At 39.3% G+C, this 25,279-nt stretch overlaps 1 protein-coding gene across 1 annotated transcript in view; it reads right to left on the bottom strand.

Moving 5' to 3' along the window:
- Positions 1 to 5,833: 5,833 nt before the first annotated feature.
- fgfrl1a (fibroblast growth factor receptor like 1a) overlaps positions 5,834 to 25,279 on the bottom strand; it is a 73,124-nt gene continuing 53,678 nt past the window's right edge. The window contains exons 4-7 of the mRNA XM_049484031.1: positions 16,714 to 16,791; positions 12,818 to 13,102; positions 10,938 to 11,291; positions 5,834 to 9,040 (exon numbers count right to left, since the gene is read on the bottom strand). Of these exons, the coding sequence (XP_049339988.1) occupies positions 8,631 to 9,040; positions 10,938 to 11,291; positions 12,818 to 13,102; positions 16,714 to 16,791 (1,127 nt within the window). The 3' untranslated portion in view covers positions 5,834 to 8,630. The remainder of the gene's footprint in view (positions 9,041 to 10,937; positions 11,292 to 12,817; positions 13,103 to 16,713; positions 16,792 to 25,279) is intronic.

The raw sequence follows: 25,279 nt of genomic DNA on the forward strand, positions 1-25,279 counted from the left end.
TAATCCTTAATGGTCCTTTACTCAAAATGTTTATAATAAAAAAGTGCTAAATTGTTAACTCAGTTGTTGTTTTTACAGTGTTTATGCTAAGTGGAGCTGAAAATTAATAATGGTTATATAAAAAAGGAGGTGATCATTATTTTGTGACTGGACTGTGAAAGAAAGAGATCAGACTATGAAAGACAATAAGGCCAATCAGTTCAGTCTGTCCAAACGTTAGACCAGGCCTGTTCTTTATGTCCACATATGCAGAATCTCACAGCTTCCTCTCAGGTGGTCGTGCGAGGGGAAGGAGAGGAGCAGGTAAGAACTGTGGAGGGCAGGTGCGCTCGCATGCTCTCACTCGCGCGCTAGCACACGCTCTCGCACAGATGTCCCGCATGCGGATGCCTTTGATGACCCTATTCCATCCCATGCTTGAGTGATGTCAGCGGGGCTGCAGAGAGATTCCGTTCCTCTCAGGCAGCTTTGGCAGGATGTGTAAAGAAAGGCCGAAAGACAACACCGAGATTAGGCTGCTTTTGTCACGGTTCTGTGGCAGACTTTAAAGGCCTTGGCTCCGGTCCCATCTTGCAGATTCAAGTTTTTTTTTTCTTCCTTTCCTCCCTCCCTTTTTTTCTCTTCTTCTTTTTCTTCTCCCTCTTTCTTTCACCCTCTCTTTCTTTCTCTTTTCGCTGTTCCTGCATCCCTCCCTTTTCTGTTAGCAAGGTAAACATTATAGGGGAACTGCTAGAGCTCATTATGGCAGGGAAGAGAAAAGGAGAAAAAGAAAGAAATAGAGGTAGAGAGAGTAATAGAATGAGGGAGAGGGAACAAGTGGGTGTGTGAGTGTGTGTATGTGAGTCTGTGAGTGTGTGTGTGTGGGGGGGTTGTTTTTACTTTTTCCGCCCTTTCAAGCGGCGGCTTTGTCGCGGAATGGACTATTATGAGCGTCTGAAAGAAGAAGTAGAAACGCAAACAGAGGGCTCATTCTTTGAAAGGAGCAGGCAGGTATTCCCAGGTGTTTCCTTCACAGACGCGTAGAGTTTCCGTTTCACTACGTCTAAATGAAGACGCTCTCTCTCATCAGCGCCCGACCTGCCGCTCGGTTAAAACCGCAGAACACAAAGGAGCAAGAGCAAGAGGTCACAGAGAAGACTAGACAAAAACAAAATAAAAAAATCTAATACAAATGTTAAAAACATTACTTATGAGTTAGGGTACCACTTTAAAATAAGACTCATTTAAATGAAAGAAAATTATGAATAAAGTAGTGTATTAAAAGTTGTATTAATTAGGTTGTAAATATTTCAAAAACCACTAATAAGCAGTTACAACACATAAATAGAAAGAGCAACAGTGCTCTGTTGCCAAATAGTGATTCCAGATTCACCTCAGTTCTTTATTATTAGGCATTCACACATTGTGTCTAAAATGTGCAGAAAATGCCAACTTTGCCACAATGAATTGTATGCAGAGGGTTTGAATGCTTAGAAAAGCAAGAAAATGTGTCAGAACCTTACGATATATAACACTGTGGAGATTTCTGAGCCTGGGAGATTCTAGGAGCTTTCCTATACCACTTTACAATACGTTTCCTTTATAAATGGATCATAAATATGTTATTTATATAAAAACGTTTACTGATGGTAATTAATAGGTTGTAAATACTAAAAAATACATTAATAAAAACAGTTACAACACATAAATAGAAAGAGCAACAGTTGCCTGTTGGCCAAACAGTGATTCCACATTAATTTACACTGTGCCTCAGATCTTTCTGGATGCTTATATTACTTTGTCTTTTCCATCAGTCAGCATTAGCATATCTGTTAATAACTTATTAAATGGTTTTAACTTACCAGATTAATTATTTACTCAGTGATCATAATGTGGTGTTTACTAACATATTAAATGACTAAATTTTCTCAGACTGTCTATATATATTTTTTTAGATATGTTAATTCTGACTGATGGCAAAGACAAAATAAAAGTAAGAATAGTATCCAGAAAGATCTGAGGTTTGATAGTATAAATTAATGGGGAATCACTATTTGCCAAAGAGTTACCTGTTCTATTTATGTATTTTAACTGCTTATTAGTATTATATATTGGGGCTGCAACTAATGACTATTCTGCCGATTATATGTACAATTAGTGAATTATTCACGATTATATTTAGCCATGTCCTCAATTTGTACTTCCTACTAGTTAGGCCCCAGTATAGTTTGATGTACCTATATTAAAAAAAAAAAAATACAAAATATATTATAGGATACATTCACACAGGCTGGATGTTTTTTTTTCAGGAGATTCTATGATACTCCATGTATTTTTTACTTTTTTTCTTACCTTTTTTCCCAAGGAGAAATGATTATTTGTCTAAAAAAAGTGTTTTTTATTTTTTATTAAAGTTACTATAACATGTAACTTAATTATAATGGAGAATGCAGCTCTCTGCTGTAATTAAACTCACCATGGGTAAATAGAAGTCAGTGTTTAAACTGTGCAGCTTACAGAACAAGTAAAGAGCGACTGTAGAGTATTGTAAACAGGGCCGCCGCTCTGCATACGCAGACAACGCAGCCAGCGTTAGGCCTCAACCATTTTGCAGTTGCAGGGAGCCAAATTGACTGAGAATGAAATGTGTTGAAATTATGACATTATTAAATTTAAAACCCAATGTGAATTATTTATGATACGCTCATCTTTTTTGTCTTTAAACATTGCATGGGGCACCTACTCTACTACTTAAAAGCGGCACGTTATTATTTTTGTGCATAATATAATGCCCCCACCCCTATTGCCTGAAATGGCACGGCTCGGTTTGCTCTGTTGGTTGTTGCCAGATGTGACATTTTCCAGTCAAATAAATAATCAAAAAATGCATGGAGGCGCTAAATCGTGCGCATGTTTAACCATTTTTAAAGTGTATGTGGCCATTCTATACAAAAACTTGTCCAGTGCAATATTTGTGTAAGTTAAAAACTTAAAATAAAATAAACAAATAGGATGAAAAATCGTAACTTATCTGGCAACCTTAGTCCTAACTAAAGTAGCAACGCTACTTGAGTTTGGCAGGAGACAAGTTCACCGCGCGAAGTTGCTACTAAATGGTAATTCAACTATGAAGCGACGGTTTGAGTCTGGAGCTGAGAAGAAGAAGAAGCAGAAAGATGAGGCCCATGCATCCCTTTCTGGTGAGTAACTTCGATGATAAAGGTTTAAATAGTTTTGATTACTTCATGTTCAGTGGTGTTGCCTGAGCTAGTTACGTTGGCTTTGCTGATTTGGTAGCTTTAAACGCTTAACTAGAAACTAATCTGGGTATTGCAAGGCACGTGGCACGTTTGCAAATAGTAGTAGTGTAGTTTGAAGATTTTTAGTGACTTTAATAAAAAATTAATAAACAGAGTAGCCTACCTATTGACTAATGCCGTCAGTGCACTATCCAAATGGTCTGTATGACAGCAGGATCAGACAGCTCTATAGATTTTGACAGGCTGATATAAATACACCACGAATATAAACGATAATTGCATAACCTTTAAGGCTGGCTTGTGTAAATGACGTGTCCACTGCTTAAAATAGACATGCATCGTTTCATTTATTATTTATACATTATAAATAGTACTCTTGTGCTGTTCTTCACTGTTATTGGCCTTACTTATAACGTTGTAAATATTCACAGTTACATGTGTAATTTTAATAAATAGTAAAATTTTGCGTAAACCTTTTGTGTTTGTGTGTGTGTTTTTTTTTTTTTTTTTGGGGGGGGGGGGGGGGGGGGGGCCTCCCTGACCAGTTATGCTTAGGGCCTCCAAAACCTTAGCAGCGGCCCTGATTGTAAAGTTAATTGTGTTTGTTTGGGTTTAATGGACTTGCTTATAAACTGTATGCACATCTTTACGGCTCTCTCAGGTGCTGCAAGTCCCACCCACATTAAAACCTCATTGGCTAACTAAGCATGAGGAGACGCCAATCAGGATGCTCAGGATTTGTCACTCTCTCACTGTGTGTCTCTCTCTCTCTCTAGGCCAATTTATACTTCTGCTTCGAACCTACAGCGTAGTCTTTGTGCATCCAGCGACATTGCGCTACACAGTAGAGCACATTCTGCATGTGCATATCAGCGGCTCTGCGTTGCTCTGCAGTTTAAACTGCGAAGGTGTGGGAGTGGACATGAGGCCCTGCCGACCAATCACAGCTGTGTCTATCTGCGTCGCTCAGTGTGAAGTTACTAGGGGTGTCACGATTCTTTAAATCCTTGATTCGATTTTATTTCCGATTTTAGGGTCACGATTCGATTAGATTCTCGATTTTCTTTTTTTTTTTTTTACAGCAGAGGCCTATGCCAGTTTTAGATTAGTCTATGGTCAGTCATTGGTTTGATTCATCAAATTTACAATATCTTATTTCAAAAGGTGGGCTCGATGTAAGTGATGCAAAGTGATCTGTAATACACCACATTAGGCACTAATGGTCAAATTTAAATAATTTAATTAAGATATATATGTAATGCCATCTAGTGGCTTTTTTGATAGCAGCAGTGTGCACTATTAAAACAGCAATTGTGCAACGTAACAAAATAATAAAAAAAATACAGGAACAGTCATGTAAAAAATAATAGAACAATTAGAGCCTTAACAAACTGAACTCTATCCTACTATAACAGTTAAACATAAAAAATAAGACTTTAAGACTTTTTCGGTCCCTGAGAATGACAAGTTTTTTTCTTTAATAAAGATATATTATTAACTTTATCTGAGAGAAAGATGCTCCTTAAGGTACCAAAACTATTAACATATTTGAGGCTAGACAAAACAACTGTTATTTTATATTTTCAAGTTTTTCTTTAAGAAGATGAGAATGTTCAGATTCTCTGGAGAAAGGGCTGCTCTTTGAGCAGTCGCAATGTCCGCGGCGTCGGCTACAGTGTGCTGTGCCATTTGTGTTGTGCGCTGCACCATTTGCGTAGCACGCGCGTGCTTGCGCAGCTTAGAGGGAGGGATCGTCGATCCTCTTTTTGACTTTGAGTCTCGAGACCATGACATAATTTCAATCGATTTCGATAAAATATCGAAATCGTGACACCCCTAGAAGCTACATTTCCAGGCAGGTGTGCGTCGAGATACAGAGTTGGCTATGGCGTAGGTTTGATGCAGACGTATAAATTGGCCTGAAATCTCTTTCTCTCTCTTGCCCTATCACACACTAACGACTCGTCACCAATAAAAGTCCACGTTAACAATTTTTATACTCGACCTTCAAAAAACTCGTTTATAAACTCTCTTCAGGCACAATGTGTAAATGTTTAATAATTATGAACTACAAACATCTAGTTTTTGGGGAAAAAATGACATGTTTAATGTGCCTTTTTACCACCATGTGTTTCAACATGTAATATTCAGTAAATACTAGTAGTGCATTAAAATGTGCAGAAATGCGTTTTGTCATAGGACAGGATCTAGTGTCTTATCTCTTTTATTTTGACTTTTTTGACCACGTGTGTACAGATGTAAAAATTCCCATGCCGTCTCTTGAGGTAACAGATATCTTAAGTTAAGTCAGTGTGTTTTTTCTGTTTTTAAAAAAGCTGTAAAAACTCATTGAAACATTTGCTAATGTTTGAATAAATGAATACAGAGAACAGATAAATCAAATTAATAAAGTCACATGCTGTCATGTGTTGTCATGCCCTGTTCTATCTGTTAATGTATATACAACAATCCAGATAGCTCATAAATAAAATGAACATGCGTATATAAACTATTTGCCCAACTGATGCACAAAACAATAATAGAAATAAATAAATAAAACAATTAATGAATTAATGTATCACCCACACACCAAAAAGTTTTTCATCATTTTATTGGCAACGATAAAATGATTTTAAATGTTTCAACGTGACAACAAATAAACATTTCTTACACATAAAAAGAGGCCAGACTGTACAAGATTGTCCATACAAAGATAACTAATTACTAACTTTCTGTATTTTTTTAAACAGCAAATATAAATATTTTACACATGATATATGCTACATAGCTTACATTGCAGCTACAAATGAAAAGAAAAACAAAACATTAACTGATTTTGTCTTTTTTTGGTTCACAACATGGATGTAATGCCCAATTTAAGAAAAAAAAAACACACTGCTAGCCAATAAATTAACTACACGTACAAGATTTCCACTTCGGGCTACTTACTAAAACAACACGGACCGGCGTCCTCAGAGTTCTCACCACCGAAAAGAAATATGTGGGCTAAGTGCATTCCTATGGATGCTAAGCTCTGCAGTCTGTTCAGCACTCACCCATTATTGTGAGCGTTGGGGTAAACACAGGGTAAAATCTGAGCTGGGATCATTTTCACACTCGTTTCAGTCTAATTATGAAGATCTAGATTAAAAATTAATCTAACTAAATTAAAAGGCCTGCTGTTGCTTAAGCAGTCAAAGGCATTTTACACAGTCTCCATATAGTGGTCATGATAATAATAAGAATAATAATAATAATAATACGTCCATAGGCAAAAAAAAAAAAAAAAAAAAGAAACAGTCTAATGCAAAAGTTTGGGCACCCTTGGCCAAATGACACATTTTGTTGTTGACTCTTTAATTGATAATTAGTAGATAATTAGACAGAGTCTGCAGCTACTAACTAATCAAACATAAAAAACAAGATTTTCAACCAATGATTTTAAAGCAAAGTTTCTCTATTTTTTACAACAGCTGTGCAAGAGTTTGGGCACCCCCGTTTGGCAGAAATCACAGCTTGAGAATGCTTCGGATCAGCACAACCTCAAAGCATGAAACATCCACCCCCATGCTTCACAGTTGGCACCAAATGCAGGTTCATTTTGTCTCCAAGTGTAGCTTTACTCTGATTAAGGCCAAAGAGTTTCTATTTCAGCAGCACCACCTGTTTCCAAACTCACCTGACTTCTCTGGTTGTTGGGTACTTTAGTATACTTCAAACATTAGGTTTCTACAACAGTGCACCGCTCTTGGCTCAGCTAAACTTTCCTTTTTGTCACATTATATATTGGGTTTTTTGTAAAAAAAGAGTTTATTCAATGAGCATTTATCTGAAAGGTTACTTGGTCTTTCTAATTTCATATTGACCTCAATAGTTCCTCTGAACTGTAATTTCTTAATTATATTCCATACTGTAGAAACAATACAGAATTCTAATTCTAATAGCTGACATGCCTAAGTATTGATTATTCCTATAAAAAAGAAATAAAAAGAAATACATTTGGGGTGCCCAAATATTTGTACAGCGCAGGTTCATTATTTGGATTTTTTTTTATGATATAAAAGACAAAAGAAATTGCTGTGCTTTATGTCTGATTAAATACAGAAGTTCTGTTTGTTTTATATTTTAAGTAATGAAAAAAGAAAAAATAACAAAAACAACCACCATGGGAGCCCAAATTTTGCATAAGATTAAATATATATATATTCTTTATATTTATGTATATAAAGAAAAGGGCCACCTGAGCAAAAGCAGGAATCTGTGACAGTTGTACCTCAGAACATTCAGAGTTCTCCTTTTTCTGAACTTTATAAAACATCACCAACAAAATATAATATCCATACATATCCATGTAGAGACATCACTCTATGGAAAACAGGCACTTCTGATTTTTTTTCTTTCCAATCAAGTGGAAGAGAAGAGATATACTTAAATATATTGCTAGTTTTGCAATCAAAATGAAATGATATGACAGCTTGTGTACCGAAGATGACAGTCCCATTGATACTGTATATTCAAGCAGTCCGAAAATAAAATAAAACAAATGCTTGAAATGAATGATGTCTGCAAGAACAACATGTACATATAGATCCTCATGCAATCATCTAGCTTTAAAAGACTTACCGGTGTCTGAGGGAATCTGGTTTGGGTGTATCTACAGTCAGTGAAAAATTCTGTATACCTGCAAACGTTCTGAATAGCATCCAGTGATACAAATACACTTCACTGAAATTTGGTGCTGATAAAAATGGATCCTTTTTGGCCCCATCCACAAACATAGTGAGCATTTAAGCTGGCTGAATGAAGAGGTGGATGTTGGCGTGACTAAAAAGATGGCAAAGCTTGATGCTCACAATGCCTGGTGAGAAGAAGAGATAGTACATTCATTCACTTTATTCATTGATGCATTTGTGTGCATATGTGGATCGTCCAAATATTAATCACCTCCTTTTGTTTTGCTGTGTTACTCAGTCTTTTGGAAGTTTGAAGTCTGTTTGAAACTTGCATTTTCTTGATTTAAGTCCATGCACGTTTTTTATTAATGTGATTTCGTCGTGTTTATGTGTATTCCATGTTTTTGCCTCATCTTGGCTGATCATTTCCACCTGATGGATCATCCAGTATGGAAGACTTTAGAGACTCTGGTCAGTCAGACTCTAGTTTAGTGTGAAGCAGCTTGGATGAAATGTCTTTGTTTAGTCGTTGTTTAGTCCTGTAGTCCTTTAGACTGGATGTAGAGTTGTGTGACAGTGGTGCAGCTTGGTCCAAACCCACAAAATTTGGCTCAAAGTTCGACTGTTCTGCAGATCCAAACTGTGTTCTGTGGAAAAAGAGAAGCTACGACTGGCGGGATAGAACCAAAAGAAAGCAGACTGGCCATCAGGGCTGAGGCTAACATTGGTAGTGGATGTGTTGGTGCTGATGAACTTTGCCGTCCACGTGCGAGTGGGTGTGTGTGTGGATGTCTGTAAAGATCTTTGGGTAGACTTTAGGGCCGCTCTGGGCCAGGAGGAGCTGCTGTTGCTGCTGCTGCTGGGTCAGGTACTCCTCATAGGTCATGGAGGCCATGCAGTCCTTGTCGACTCCCTGCAGCGGTCGCTCTCTCTGAGGCTGCCGGTGGCCGTTGGGAAGAGCTTGAGCTGAGACCATAGCTCCTGAGGAACAGTGTTTCTTAGACTGGCAGAACCACAGCAGGATGGTGCCCAGGATGAAGACCACTCCAGCTGGGATGCCGATGATCACAGGCCAGGGGAGGCCGGGGGATGAGACGGCAGGGATCGGGGAGAAGTAAGGTTTGTTGTCTGAAATGGAGGAGATATATGCATATAGTAAATTATACTATATTATACATACATACAGAGTTACATTAGGCAATTGAACAGTGGTGACTGAAAGTTTGCAAACCCTTTATGAGTTTACATATTTCTGCATAAATATGACCTAAACCATCATTCGATTTCTAAAATTAGATATAGAGAACCCAGTTAAACCAATTAGAAAAAATATTATACGAGTGACCTCCCTTGGCAGCAATAACTACAACTGAATTCTTTAGTAGAATGACTTGTGTGCTTAGGGCTGTTGTCTTGCTGCATGACCTAGCTCCTCTTAAGATTCAGTTCATAGACAGATACCCTGACATTTTCCTTTAGAATTCTCTGATACAATTCAGAATTCATTGTTTTATCAATAGTGGCAAGCTGTCCTGGACCAGATGCAGCAAAACAGGCCAAACCATGACACTACCACCACCATGTTTCATGGATAGGATGAGGTTCTTGAGCTGGAATGCTGCGTTTTCCGTTCTCCAAACATAATGGTTTTTTATTTATACCAAAAAGTTTTATTTTGGTCTCATCCAACAGCCTTGTCCACGTGACATTTAACAAACTGCAAACAAGCCGCAATGTTCCTTTTGGAGAGCAGTGGCTTTTTTCTTGCAACACTACCATGCACACCATTGTTGTTCAGTGTTCTCCTGATGCTAAACTCATGGACATTAACAGCCAGTGTAAGACAGGCCTTCAGTTGCTTTGAATTTACAATGGGGTCCTACAAAAACTTTGCCAATTGTTGTACACCTTGCTCTTAAAGTGATTTTTGCTGGTCATCCACTCCTAGGGAGGGAAAAAATGGTCTTGAATTTGTACAAAATGAACTGGATTGCTCCAAACTCTTTAGATATGGTTTTGTTATCTTTTCCAGACTGGTGAGCATCAACAGCTCTTTTTCTGAGGTCCATGTTCGTGCCATGTGATACACTTCCACAAATATGGATTGTGACCGGCGGTGTCTGGCTAGGATTGTCCATGCCAACAGACAAGCAGAATCCCATCCACATTTAATGCAGGAGAACCCACATACGCCACAGATCTCATGTGCAGCGTTCTTTAGCTCCCCTGGGACATGGCAAAAGTCAAGTTGTTTTGCAGACCGCCTGTTCATAAAATATAGCAGAAGAGTCAGTCATTGCTCTTTTCATCACTGTATTGATTGCTTCTCATCCATTTTTGGCATGTTGATCTGTGTTTTGACAGTGTTTTCACAGAGGGGGGCTGGCTTAACCACACTGTTTGTTGAGATGGATTGCCAGTGCTATGTAATGTCTCAAAGGCAGATGGGCAATTCCACATATAGCTGGTCTAGACAGTTGCTGTCTGTTAGTTGTAATGGGAGTGTTGTGGTTTGTCTTTGATGCTCTTTTGTTACTTGCTGTGTGTACCAATCGTAAAGGCCAATTTATGCTTCTGCATTGAATCAACACAAGTGGCCTATGCCGTTTTGAGCATTTATACTTGTGCGCTGGTTTGTCTGCATTGCACCCTGCAATTTATACACCAAAACACTAGTCTGGTAATGATATTTTTAATCTGGTGATGATATTTGATGTTGTATAGAGCTGAGCTAGACTACTGCCAGTAAAAATTTTCTTGGCATTTAATGTAACAATGAAAAATATTGCGTGGCATGCCAAGGAATTCAGCAATGCCAGTGTGTGCACAATGTTTAGTTACATCATATCGTGTAAAATCACATATTCTAGGGCTGGGTGAAATGATAAACAAATATGATGAACTAAATTACACAGCATAGAGTATGACATAGGCTAAGGCATAGAATATTTGCAGAAGTATAAAATTAGTATAAATTGGTGTTAAAAATATTTGGATAGCAAAAAGAGCTGTTAATGACACTGACCTGGCAGCACAGTCAGAAAGGCACTGCGGAAGCTGTAGCCCATAGTGTTAGCCCCCAGGCAGATGTACATTCCAGCATCTTCCTCTTTGGCTCGGGTGATCAGCAGCTTGTTCAGGTAGGAGCCGTCTGGCCGAGACCACACCTCTCCAGTGGGCAGCACAACAAAGTGGTGGTCTCCTACCTCGATGGTGGAGTTGAACTTGCTCTCGTCTCCAGGCTCTACCCTCTTGAGCCACTGTATAACGGGCTTGACATCACTGCGTACTTTGCACTGGAAGGACGTGGTGCCACCGTAGTCTACTGTGGTGTTTACAGGATGGGTACCTGTCAGGATGGGCTTGGAGTTTGTGCGCTCTGGAGAAACGAGAGTAGAGAAAAAGAGTAAATACACAGGCATGCAAGTAAAAACTGATAATAATGATACCGAATGCAGTCTAACTCTTATTTTAATGATAATTACTGATCCTTTGTGATGTAATTCCAATATTAGCCCAATAACAAGTCAATTTTTCCATTCACCTGTAAAAAATTCATCACCTCCCCCCCCTAAAGCCAGAATAAACAGACTGTCAGATGTTCATTTTTGAGCCTAAAGGTAACTTGGCTTATCTGGGGTAAGAGAGAAGTACCACATTTGGCTGAAGCTGGAGCGAGTTGGGTTCACCTCCCCCTTGTTCAGCCTATGGGTTTGTAGAAACATGTGTTTGTAAAGTCAGCAGGCACAGCTGGGACGTAATCTAGAGCAGATGGTAAATGAGATGGATAGAATCTTTCTTTCAGCTCTCTACTGAACTTACAACCAAACAGTAACCCTGTCACACCACTGCACTCTGAACCAGCCTAACTGCTCTATAGTAAGAATATGGACACTTCAGAAAAAGGGTCACAATTAACAGTACTTACGACAGTTATAAATGTTATAAAATATATAAAAGTCATAAATGGTTCAGTAATGTCTTATCTAATTTGTAATTGACACTAGTTAAGACATTATTAAATTAAATTACTAAATTCTGATGCTTAAGAAAGTAGTAAATAACTATACATTTAGATAATTAGTGTAATGTCTTAACTTGTTTCAATGAATAATTAGTTGAGACATTCTGTCGCAAGTATTAATGTAAGGTAATTAATGTACCTTTATTGTAAAGTGTTACAGCAAGAAACACTTGAACAAATTAAGGATATGTATTTTTTACTACACTTTTTAAGACTTTTAAAACTTCAAAACACTTCTCGGACATTTCCTATAACTTCCATTCATAAAAATGGCAAACCTGGAGCATTAGTAGCTGAATATTTTGATTTCAATAATATTTTTAATATTTTATAATTTGCACACATTGTTTTTCATCTTACAGGGTTGTCCATACCCAACACACAGCCTCTAAATTGACCAGATTTTCAGGGATGCATGAAACCTCTCTCTAACCAATTTCAAAAACACATTTATCTCAACCTCCAACGCACAACTCTAAGAAGTTCTAAGAAGAAAAAGTGTCAACTGTTACTTAAAAATGATAAAACAATGCCTGGCATCTTCTCCCTCGCATTTGTCTTCAACATCTAAACACACAGAAAAAGGTCAGAGCTGGGCCTGTCAGTGTAGAATGGAAACTGAATGCAATTCATTATGTAACTCTATAATTAATCAACTGTCAACTTCTAAGGGTTAAAAATGAGAAAACAACCTGTTCTGAACTCACTCAGGTCTTCAGAAACCCCTTTGATCCTCTGCCAAACCAACAAATGGAAAGCAGATACAGATACAAGCTCCACATTAAGCAGACACCTTCTCCCTGCCCAGATCTATTACCCTGACGCTGCGGCTCACGCGCATTCCGAGACGAGTGCATGTGGAAAAGAGGCTCATGACTCACGGATGACTTCCACTTTGTAGGTGGCGTTGATCTCGCCGGCGCGGTTGGACACGTGGCAGGTGTATTTGCCGCTGTGCTCCGGGGTGAGGTTCTTCAGGCTGAGGGTCCACTTCTTCTTGCGGCCTTCGCCCACCTCCTCAGGCGTGAGGGGCCTGCTGTCCTTTAACCACACGATATCGGGCCTGGGGTTCCCGCTGGCCGTGCACTTCAGCCGGACCGAGCTGCCCACGGGTCGAGCTATCACCCGCTTCCTCATCTTAGCCGGCTGGGTGAACCGGGGCCGCACTACAGCGAACAAAACAGAAGAAAGAGGAAATTTAATGTGTGTTAGTATAACACATTTTAATGCTATTAAAATTATTTGATTTAGATAGATTTTCTGTCAAATTAATTGTGTTTGTTTCATCATTACCATCATTACCAAAAGCAATCAGGTTGTTAATTTTATTATTACTTAATTATTGTAGTTAAACAGCTTTCTAAGACATTTTAGGAACATCTGCTGCTTTGCTCATTATTCTGTATCAATAAAAATAATAAAACCCCGATTTGAAAGCTGTGAATTCAAAGCATTCATACAATGCAATCATTATGTACATTTATCATCAACCAAATGGCTTTTATTTTACTATAAATGTTGAATTACATAATTTGACCTGTAGTGTGAATTAAACAAATTTAAGTGCACCCTTGTTTTGATGACATTTTTTCAGTTTTCCAAATGTTTTGAAGCAAATGTGTAGGATTTGTATTTTTTTTTTTACAATATTTAACATTTTAATTGATCTATAACTTTCAACTTTCGAACCACAAAACATAAAAAAAGGTTTATGACTATATCTATATCAGTGTTAATATCAGGGGGACAACAATTCTATAACAAATGACAGTAATTAATTTTCTGTTACTTTATAGTTAGAAAGTGCTTTTCTGAATATGATTATTAGTTTTGTGCTTTAATTAAATTGTGAATTTTTCATGAATTAAAATAATCTGATGAAACATTTATATATACATATTGGGTATACTGTAAATATCAGCCAATATTACTGCCCAACCAATACATCGACTGGTCTTACTACAAACTGTGTAAGCATGTGTGTAAGCAAGCAAGCTTCTGTTTTGTTAATCAATATTTTTCAGGACATCAGGACAGTGCATAGTAAGGCCCAGACGATATATATCAGTTGGTCAATAATATTGTCTGATATTTATATTATACATTCCTATATAAATGTTTTCAATTTATTTGTAATCATTCTTTTTTCCAGTCACTTAAATCATCTAAAACATAATGAGGAAAGCCAAATGAAGAAGACAGAGACTTGCCTGTTCTCTAAAACAGTAAAAGAAATATTAAACTAAATAAATAACTGTAATTATTTCTAATGCAGGGTTTTGTAAAAGTGACCAGGGTCACTTCCACACAAACAGGCAGCTTTGGCAACCTCTGTGCTTTTGTAAGATTAGAGAAATAAAATATGAATGTCAGCTTAAGGTTACAGACTTAGTGCAGACACTGTTTTTATTTTCCACAACATTGATATTGTTACAATAATAATATGCTACAGACAGGCTGAGGAGAAACCCTAGTGAAGGCCATTTTACTAAGGCAAAGCGCCACCACATGACGGCAATTTGACAAAGCAAACAGCATCTGCTCTGAAGTTTTACACCGCCTGTTCCTCGCTGCCTGTTTACACTCGCAGCGGAGTCCCAGCAAACAGCAGGAAAGAAAACACAATAGTGAACTGGGCTGCCTCTCACATGGCTGCTGCTGAGAGCCCGGTCCTGACAGAGGAGCTTCGGGGCAAGCCAACACCTCACGGTGCAAAAATAAGCAGGGCAGGCCTTCGCTGACCGCTGCAGAGCTCCGCGGCGCTCGGTGGCCGCTAACAGCGCGGTCCTGATATCCAATCGGATGGCTGCCGTCAAAGGAGAATGGAATGCTTCCCCCCCTCGCGCTGCACTTAAATAGCCTGCTCTTTGGCTTGTCAAACGCAATTACCAAAGCAAACACTGGGGTCTATAGTTGGAGGGGCGGGTGATACCAGCACAGAGCAGGACAAGCAAGGCAGAGGAGCTCCGGCCAAAGACCACTACAGGCCCCATTACCTGAGCGAGTCCCCAGAGATCCGGCCACTTACATACAAGTTTGATGGGAAAATAAAGGGGCAAAAATTCCATTTAGGTGAAATGGAAACAATTGTTCACATATATATTCATATGTTAACATTAATATAAATTTTTTTAGCACTCTTGAGCTTTGCGACACACTGATGTCTGGTTTTATGGATCACCCTATGGCATATGGAAGTGTTTCTCAGTGCTGGTCCTAAAGGCCTCGAGTCCTGCTTGTTCAAAGTTCCCTGCTCTAACACATCCACTTCAGCTCAAGAGGGGCTTGCTAATTAGCTGATCTGTTAGGTCTAGTGTGTTGCAGCAGGAAAAACATTAAACGTAGCAGGACATTGGGCCTCCAGGACTGGACCCCTGCTGAGAAACACACTAAGTACAGCATTAGAAATCACACATGCAATAAGTCTATATGGAATTAGTAATATCTGGACATGGTCTGAGTTGAATGTTATGGATGTTAATTGGTGTGTATAAACTACACTAGCCTTGTAGCTCCTTTTTTTCCAGTAGCAGCAGTACTCCTCCTGCAGTCCCAGCTGCACTTCATACCAGAGTCAGTGCTTTGATGCATGGCACCGGTGTGAGAATCTTAATTTCACACTGTAAATGTTGCTTTCAACTGTTAAACCTATCTATCTACCGTTTTTTTTTTGCACTATAAAGGGTACTTTTAAGGAACAGCATTATACAGGAGTTCCTGTTTAGTTCTACAGCTCTGAGACTGGAGCAGTATAAGCATTAGCTGCTAACCGTGCTAACCCCTAGCTCTTTCACTGTTCAGAGGTGAGTTTTATCAACCTGTAGCTTGCTGCTAACCCCAGCTAGCACTGTTGGAGCAGCATTAGCATTAGCTACTAACCATGCTAAGCGCTAGCTCTTTCACCATTCAGAGCTGAGTATTATCAGCCTAGAGACTACGCATTTACTGTGTTAAAATAAGATATGTGGGATGAACCGCTAGCTAATATGACCCTGGCTTACCGGACCACTCACGGTTTCTTTGTGCAGCACTGTTGGGCGGCATTTACTAGTGCTAACTGGAGCTAGCACTAGAAATCTGGAAATCTAAGCTTATTGTTAATAAACGGAAACGTTTTACTCACCCAAATGAACAGTTTTCAGGAGGGAAATCTGTGTAGATTAACATCCAGCACTCATTTGACTTAGAAAAAAAATGTTAAGAATTACAGTTTTGTTTACTTAGCTTAGCCTTATTTAAGTTAGTTACCCCACCACCACCTAGCGGTGAGACCTGCTGAATTAGAGGGAAAACATGGCGACACCCCTGTTCCTTACTAGTGTCACATAATGCGTTTTATAATCCGGTGCGCCTTATGCATGACAATAGACCAGAAACGAGACGTTCATTGATAGTGCGCCTTATAATCCGGTGCACCTTATAGTGCGAAAAATCTAGTATGATCTACCTTTTTTCATCTTTCCTCTCCCTGTCTAATTCATGTATACCTTATTTCAAAATCAAAGAGTTTTGTTATTGTAATTTCATGATGTTTCATAAAATTCTGAGGAAGTGGCAGCAATAATTGACTGTATATTAAAATATATAAAGCCTTAATAGCGTATTCATGCTTTACGACTGGAAACTGATGTACACGTATGTGTCGTGGCACAGGACTGTGAGCTGCTTATGAAACACTCTGGCAGATGCAGCTCAGAATTCCTTCGTCTTCCCGGGAAGCAATTAAGACTAACAGGACTGAAGATCAAAGGCAGTTCTGAGAACTGTAGCACCTTACCTAGTTTTCCCGGCAGGTCAGCAGAGTACTCGCCATCTCCCGCTGCTCCAGCACCGTCCCTCCCCGAGCTCGAGTCGTCTGCAGAGAGAGGAGACAGGAAGAAAATGTAAGGCTTTGAAGCTTCCATATCAAAGCGGACCTTTGCATTTCAGTCATTCCGACATACTGCATGTATATATATGTATAAGTATGTATATATACCCTTCTGCACTGATGCACATTTAAACTCCAGCACAGAAAACATAAAAGAACATAAACCTGGCTTGGGATGAGTCGTGAGAACACATGATACAGTAGCGGAGAGAGAGAAGCTGACACAACAGTCTGTGATTGGGACTGATTTACAACTGCAGCGAGAGCCAAACAAGACCGCAGTGATGCATGTCTGGGAAAAATGTTTGGGATGTAAGATTTATCTAGATTTACAATACAAGCGGGCCAGATTTCCAAAACCTACAGTCAGCTTTACTATCACTTTAAGCAACACAGTCACTGTGGTCACTTATAAACAAGGATTACCCGAATGTTTGACCGCTTTCGCTACTTTTGACCTCATTAAACCTCATAACTGAACATCACTGCTCAAAGAACTGCAACTTAACAAGCTAGTAAATTATAGTAAATTTACAATAAGAATTTGAATAGATGTGATTACCTTGCTGTTATCAAGCATGTTTGGCCACAAAGGAATGTCTTGATGAATGTACAGTATACTAACTCAGCTGACATACACTGACATGCCAAAAGTCATGGGATGATTATGAAGTCATTATGATCAATTTAGTAAATTGATCATAAACTGTTACCACAGGGTAACACAACTGTATTAGTTGTGAGGTGCTATCTTGTAAATGAAGTTGAACACTGGCAAGTGTGCTCATGGTAACAAGAATTTTAAATTATACATCATAGAAGGCATTACCTCCCGGAGTAGAGATGCAAAATTATATTGGAATTATATCGTTATCGCCTGATCACCACTACTCATTTTTATTTATTTTCATTAGTTTTAATAGATATATGATTTTATTAAATCTGTTGATGAAAAAAGGGTTTAAAGCCGTGATCTGGCTATGTAAGGACCAGTTAGCTAAATAAATGTGGAAACAAAAAATGTGAAAGCTAATTTTATTGCATGCAAACAGTTGGTTGAAAGGAAAAATAGAAAGCAAATAAATATCACATTTGTTTCTTAAGTTATTCCAGGGTTTCTAGTCTCTTTGCACTTATATACATGTGTAATATCTGATAGTGTCATCAGCAAATAATTCACAAGAGACAAGAGTGCACAGTGGGCAGTGCAGTGGCTGGTAATGATTGTGACCGGCAGCATCTGGCTAGAATGGTCCATGTGAACAGAAAAGAAACGGTAAAAGGAGGGCCCACAGACATATCCCACAGGTCAGTGCAGTGTTCTTTCGCTACCATTGGTCATGGGACACAGTGTATGTACCTGTAACAATGACATGTTCCATGCCAGTATCAATATCATGCTTGACAATTTCTTTTCACTGTTTATTTGTTGCTGGCTTTGAACAAACATCTTCATAACATAAATCCATAGCTCTGATTTTTAGCTTACTCAGTACCAAGCTGTTTTAATGTCTTTGCCTTTACAGCATCAAGCAAGGTTGGCCAATGGGATTTCCTGCATGATGAACTGAACAGTCAGATAACAACAAGCGATGCTGACCAATTCTAGGAAATGTAACTTGTATTGCAGTGTTTTGAAACCTGATTGGGTAATGTGACACAGCATGGAGTTACTCATCACAGGAGGTGGTAATTTTTTACCGGTAAATACGTACTCCTTTACTCCCGCACTCCCTTTTCTTTCTCTCTCTGAAATAAAGTCCATGTGAATGAGCAATCGTTCAAGTCCAGCGCAATGAAAGCAAAGAACATAAAGGCTGTGATTACACTGCGTGCCGCTGAACGGTCTGAACAGAGCTCTATTCTGTGCGGGGCTTGCTCAATTCCTAAGGGCGAGCTTGGAGAGGCGAGTGGGGAGGGACAGAGAGTTAAAAAGTGCGAGTGGAAATTCGGGGCCCTTCTGCTCCGGTTACACGCACCCCCCCTTTGCCCTCCTCCCCGCTCCTCCGTTCACCACATGACTGGCATTTTCAGAGCTGTCAGCTCTTTGAACCTGTCGGCAGGCCAGTTTGATCTGAGAGTGTACACAGTTTAACACTCCTGCAGGAGCGGCTCCAGCCCGGGCAGAGAAAAGAACTGGTCGTTGGGGCTAACGGCTTTATTACTCCTCTACAAAAAGAAAAAAAAAACCTGCTCTTCATCCTTTTCCTCCTTTTCCCCCTACCCACCCTTTTTTGCAGAGCCCCACTATGCACGAGTCGCCAGTCGCCCTTCACATTGCTCTTTTGTTCGCCTTTTTGGGTTGACCTTTGTACTCATTGGAAAAATTACGCTAAAATTTTCATTGGATGGCTAACAATGGATTCTGGCCTTGGCTGACGGACCTGGACGACGGACCGGCCTAAAGCCCTAAGTTTGCATGTTTAGTATCATTCATAAAATGCCTCCCCAGAGCCAAAACAGCAGTTTGGGCCTTTGGTCAGATCATGAGCCAATATTTCAAAGTTGCAACAACATATATATTCTTGTGCAAGCTCGTAAAACACTGACGTGCCTCGTCGTGGTAAAGCATTAACAGTCTCCGAACCGAAACTTCGGCTTGATTCATGGAAAGTCAACAGGGCTTTGAGGCGTGAGCCTCGTCAGGTTCCTAAACGAAACAAACTTCTGTTTCCCTTTCATTAGGAACACCGCAGCGCGCTACATTTCACACATCTACCGGGTCGGCCAGACTCGCCCGTTCAGAGCTGGGGTCGGTGCGAGCGAAGCTGTTTGGATAACCTCGGCACATGTTTGCTTTCACATCTGCCATGGAGACGGCTAAAGAAGTCGGGCCTTGTTCCACGGGAAACCTGAATCCCGTGCCATGCTAACACTTCAGCCTCCCGCTTTTCTCCAGGACTGCGTCTGTGTGTCCATCAAGACTTTTCTTTTTTTCCTTTTATTTTAACGCTGACATGCTCTCCGTTTGGTGAGCTGGAGAGCGTGTGGTGGGTGCCCTGGTCTGCTAGCCAGCCAGCCAGTCAGCCAGCAGTGCCAACAGCCTCTGCCCCATCCCCAGCCCCCGCCTGTGGGTTTTGGCTGAGCCCAACGATCCATGTCTCTCTTTAAGTACAATAAGTCCAATTTGGCTGCGCGGAGTCTTTCAGGGGCTAGCAAAACCCCCCTGGTGTCAAAGATTTATGGATCTCTCTCTCTCTCTCGTTCAGCTAGTGACCTCCAGCACTGGCTTAAGATCCAAATTATTACTTCAGTGATGTTGTTAAAGCCGTGTCCCTGCTCCCACCTTTGCTGGAACTCAAGTAACGATCTCTGGTCCAAGCAAGCAGGATAGTCTGACAGCAACATGATAATTACTCCATCATCTTCCACGTCTTGCTCAAATCCAAGCTGAGGTGAAAAACGAGGCCGAAAGTTTTGCAGTTTTGCGATCCATATTTTTTTGAGAGGCCACAAGAGGCGAGGCGATATGGATGCATTAGCTTGGCTTTTTTGATTTAGTGAATCCCATGGTGTGGCTTATGGAAACCATTAATGATGGTGGAGCTACACAGCCTCGTATTAACAGCCAAGCACTAAATGCTGAAAATTTATGACTCGTGGTCACAGAGGAGGCATTACTACATTACTGACTACAGTCGTACCTGAGAATGAATAACCCTGAGAAGCTGACAGATTAACTGCCTGTCAAGCATATTTATGCTCAATTGCACAAATGGACACAGTTCAGTCTTTTAGATGCTCACTTGTTTAAAGCTACAGGGACATTATCCGTTTTTAGCCCAATGAGAAATGACAATTCACAATGTGATAAAGTGCACTTGCCCAAATATCGAGCAGCACCTCAGTTCTTCACTTCTGAAAAGACATCACAGGGCCTTTCATAATTCAACTCATTCTGACACACTGACACAAGGTCACAACCTCCTTCTTTAGAACTTAGGGAATGACATGAACTTGAAACAGCTGTAGGAAAAAAAAAAAAAAAAACTTGGAGTAAAAAAAGTTCACTTCTCAGACTTGAGTGCTAAAGTGCTAATCCAACCCCATGCTTCAGAGCTAATTCTCAAAACAACCTTTCAATCGTTTCCTTTCAATGGTTACCTCAGTTTGACCTTAATTACCTGGGACCAAAGCGGTAATTACTCACAAATGTTAATACAAATGTGAAATAAAGCACCTACAGGGTTTCTAAAAGGTACAAAGAGTTCCTGAGATCATTTCCCCAAGTTCCTGAAGAAACGCTATGACTCCTTCTTTCCATATTGGCTCTGAGGTAGGCGATTACCTACAGTCCCTCGCGCTTTGGCACAATCCCTGACAGTCTGCCTCCATCCTCTGCATGATTCCATACTCTAGCCGAGGAGCCCAAGAGAGCTTTAGTAGGGCCTTACTTCGCCAAGCTGAGGACTGACCCTGCATTAAGTGTTTCCTTTTCTCTTTTAAGGATTACCGTCGCAGAGGGAGAAGATGATGACGCTGGCCTGCGCCGTTTTCCGCCTCAGGCTTTTGTAAAATCAACAATATACTAGCAGAACTCATGTGAGGATTGGGAGAAATCGGGGAGACTTGAACTGCCTCTGTAAAAGGCATTTAAATATATTTTTTGTTATTAAAATTTTAGGTTTCGGAAAAACAAAGGAGACAATATGACTGCACTACTTTGAAGTAACACAATTCAGAAAACAAATCACAATTTTAAAACCTCTACAGAACATTAGGTCTTAATAAAATTAGTTACACTAAATATTGACTTTTCATTACTGATTAGAACTGCCTTTAGAGGAATATCTGGGCAAGTTCTTGAGTGCACTTGAATATCTAAGTACAATAACCAGCTAGGGTGTAGGGAGAAATAAGAAATAATGAGTAAAACAGGCTCTTTAGATTTATATTTTTAATTTGGTTATGTTGTAGATCTACCCTATATGGACAAAAGCACAGAAGGATTGGAAAACAAAGGGTATTTAACAGAGTTTATCCTGCTTTTGTTGAAGTAGCTGCCTTTACTGATTAAGGCTTTGTAGTTTTGAAGCCATTGCTGTGGGAATAAGACTACATTCAGTTACAAAACATTAGTGAGGTCCGGATGTGGGATGTTCATTACTTCACATTATTCCCAGCACCCAAGTATCCCAGGAAGCTTTACACATTTCTATCACATGTCAGGAATGCTCCAGAGAAGCAGAACTATTCTATTGGCAATAATACTCTACCAAAAAAATGCCATATGGTTCTATACTGCCAGTTTCATCTTTGATCAAATTCTAGCACTACTGTTATTCCATTTTACCTGTCTCTAAAAGCTTTCATAGAATGTGCACAAATACAGATGAAACAACGGAAGTCTCCATCCTCATTCATATCTATACATAACGTTGAGCATAAATGAGCCGTAAGAGAGGAAGTGAACATAGTGAGTATCACATGCTAAACATGCTGAGCCCCTGAACACTGATTTCCAGTTGTGCAATCATGGGGGGCTAACTGAACCCCATTGTTTAAGAGTACACGTATGTACATCTTTGAGTCAGTCTTTAAGTCTTCATGCGTGAGTGCAGTTCTGAGCCCTTGTGCGCTGGCAGCAGTTTGATCGCGTGCCATCAGTGATAATTGTGGCCACCTGTGAGGGGATCAGGAGAAACCTGCGTGTGTTAAGATACCTTGCTGTGCACAAGCCCAGCAGAAACGGCGAGGAAGTATGAAGTTTAGTTATTAACCGGCCGTTCCATAATATACCAAAACTTAATAGTGGACTATTAGCCTGTTCCTTCGAGTTTTGTGTTTGTGAACAGATATAAAGAATGACTTCAAGCTATGAAGCAATGGCTACAATGGTCCCAAATGGTATGCGGTTTTCACAGTATCGTCTCAGAAACTATAAGTTATCCAATTTACAGTACAGGCCAAAAGTTTGGACACACCTTCTCTTTTTCAATGCGTTTTCTTTATTTTCATGACTATTTATATTGTAGATTCTCACTGAAGGCATCAAAACTATGAATGACTATGTCAAATTTCTCCTTTATAAAACACAAATAAGAAAGCATGCTCTTTTAAACAGCCAAATAAACCCTACATTATATTTTTCCATAAATAGCTGAAATGTGTTTTTTTTAAGTAACGAAACATACCAGTCCTGAATAATTTTTTTTAATAAAATCTCACTGCTATCAGAGGCACACTGCTGCAGCTCAGCCAATCAGCTCTCCCTCTTCCCTGCTTCTAAACCCATACATCAGCGAGTGCCCAGCCTAATCTACCCCTACCATTTTTTTTTTTTTTTTTACACTTTTCAAATTTGAGTTAAGGGTGAAGTCAGGGGGTTTATTGTCCCTTTATCTATGTTATTTCCAGCTACCGATTGACTAATTAAGTTAAACTCAATTAATTGTTTTTTAATTACACTTAAGACTGCAATCCTAGTCTTAAGTGTATTCCTCTTCAATGTTACCTCATATTTGTAACACATTCTTCTAATTAAAGGCCTAGAAATGTCTGTAAAAAAGAAGAAACCCACATCTATCCCATAATCTTCAATAATTTATATCTGCAGTTTAGACACACATTGATTCTCTCACCAGTCCTTTCAGCAAATTGTTACATATGATTTCAGTATTTCACTATGCTGTCTAGCCACAGCCTCAGACAGGAAGGAAATAGTCTCTTCTTGACATCCTTCTCCAATTAATGGAGATCCTCAGGCAGCAGTGCTTCAGAAAGCAGCTACACTTATCACTAGGGGGCAATGCTGCCTGAGGAGGCACACCCGAACCACACTCTGGAAAGGCAAGACAGGATCAGATGTTTCTGAAGGACATGTGAAGACTTCCTTTTATTTGGAGTTTCACTAAACATTTGGGTTGGATTATGTCATTATGTCTTCACTTGACTCTTTTTGGCACCCTGATGTCCTGTTATCTTTTACCCACTTTAAACAATCTTCTCTTTTCACATGTATCCATTACTGAACACAGTTAAAGACAGTTTCTAACAGCAACATCGGTGAACATGTGGAAATTGGGCAGTAAATGTCCACTTTGATATATTTTAGAGGTTTACGCTCCATGAGTTGAGGATCATGTTCTGCACATATCCGCAGTAAAAGTCCTCAATTGGTTCCCTCTTCGCGAGGCCTCGGCACGCAGCTCCAGTTGGAAAGCACATTTTCCTCGTGCCTGCGTTTGGCGGCTGCTTTACATCATGTTCGCACTCCCTTTAAAAGCGGCGCAAATATGAAAGAGAAGGAATTCCTTGAGACGGTTATATGCTGTATATGGACTGCTGAACAAAAGCTATTTGGGTTCAGACTCCACAGTCTGTCCGCAAGCTCTGTCAGTTTGAGACGGGTGGTGCGTGCCCAGAGAGTGAAAAGAGAGTTCACTTAAATTACAGAAGGGAAAACTGTTTATCACAATATTTTACAATATTAATGCTTAATTGATGCTTAATTGATTTTGCATATCTGCAGATGCCGATTCCTGATCCAATACTTTAGAAGTGCATCAAAAAAAAAAAAAAAAAAAAACATATCCAAGTTGTCTTTTAAAGTTATTTTTTTATTCTTTTTTTATTATTTTTCAAATAGTATTTTGTATAGTAAATTGTGTTTGGGAAAGTCTTACTAGCCTGTGTTTAATAATGAATTAATCTTACTAAATACATGAATGGAAACAACATATTAATGGAAGCAACAATTTTAATTTACTTGAAATTAAAAAAACTATAAAATCACCAGTGCAAATATCAAACACATATGTTCACATCTGTGTAAACCATGTGCCATACCCGATTTGAAGGTGTTAATAAAGGATATTTAAATTTAAATAAAAAGGTTGTAGTTTTAGTGGTGTCAGTCGCTTTAATTATTGTATTAATCACCACAGTATTAAAATTTTGATTTAGATTTTTAAAATGCTGGTAGTTCTCTGTATTGTTGGGAGGGAGACAGTAATAATAGTGTAGTGTGGACCAAATAGATTAAAACAAAAGCTCTTTTTTATTCTATTATAATATCTCAATTTTAATGCTTTTTAAATTAGAATATTGCAATGCGCTGAGTTACTGCTTTTAATTGAGAGCTTTAATATTGTATTTGTGTGTGTGTGTGTGTGTGTGTGTGTGTGTGTGTGTGTGTTTGTGTGTAAGAATGACCGGTCGAGCGGGTGAGAGTGAGAGGGAGTGAGAGTCTTCAGCACAGTAACGGTCTGTTGACAGTTTGGAGGAAAAAGAAGCGTGCATGAAGGTAATAGGTGGCTAGTTATAGAGTAATTAGTACTGTAACAAACAACCAAGATCTTTTCGAAATCAAAAGATCACTAGTGATGTGTTTTGGGAAGAACTGCCAATGGTACAATATGTATCACGACACAGGCACTGCGATTTAATATATTTTGATATATTGTGGTACTTAAAGCAAGACGATACTGCAATTCTTTCAAATAAAAATTTAGGAAAACTCATTGTATAAAAA

Source organism: Astyanax mexicanus, chromosome 10, assembly GCF_023375975.1.
Source record: "Astyanax mexicanus isolate ESR-SI-001 chromosome 10, AstMex3_surface, whole genome shotgun sequence".
Taxonomy (NCBI): Eukaryota; Metazoa; Chordata; class Actinopteri; order Characiformes; family Acestrorhamphidae; genus Astyanax; species Astyanax mexicanus.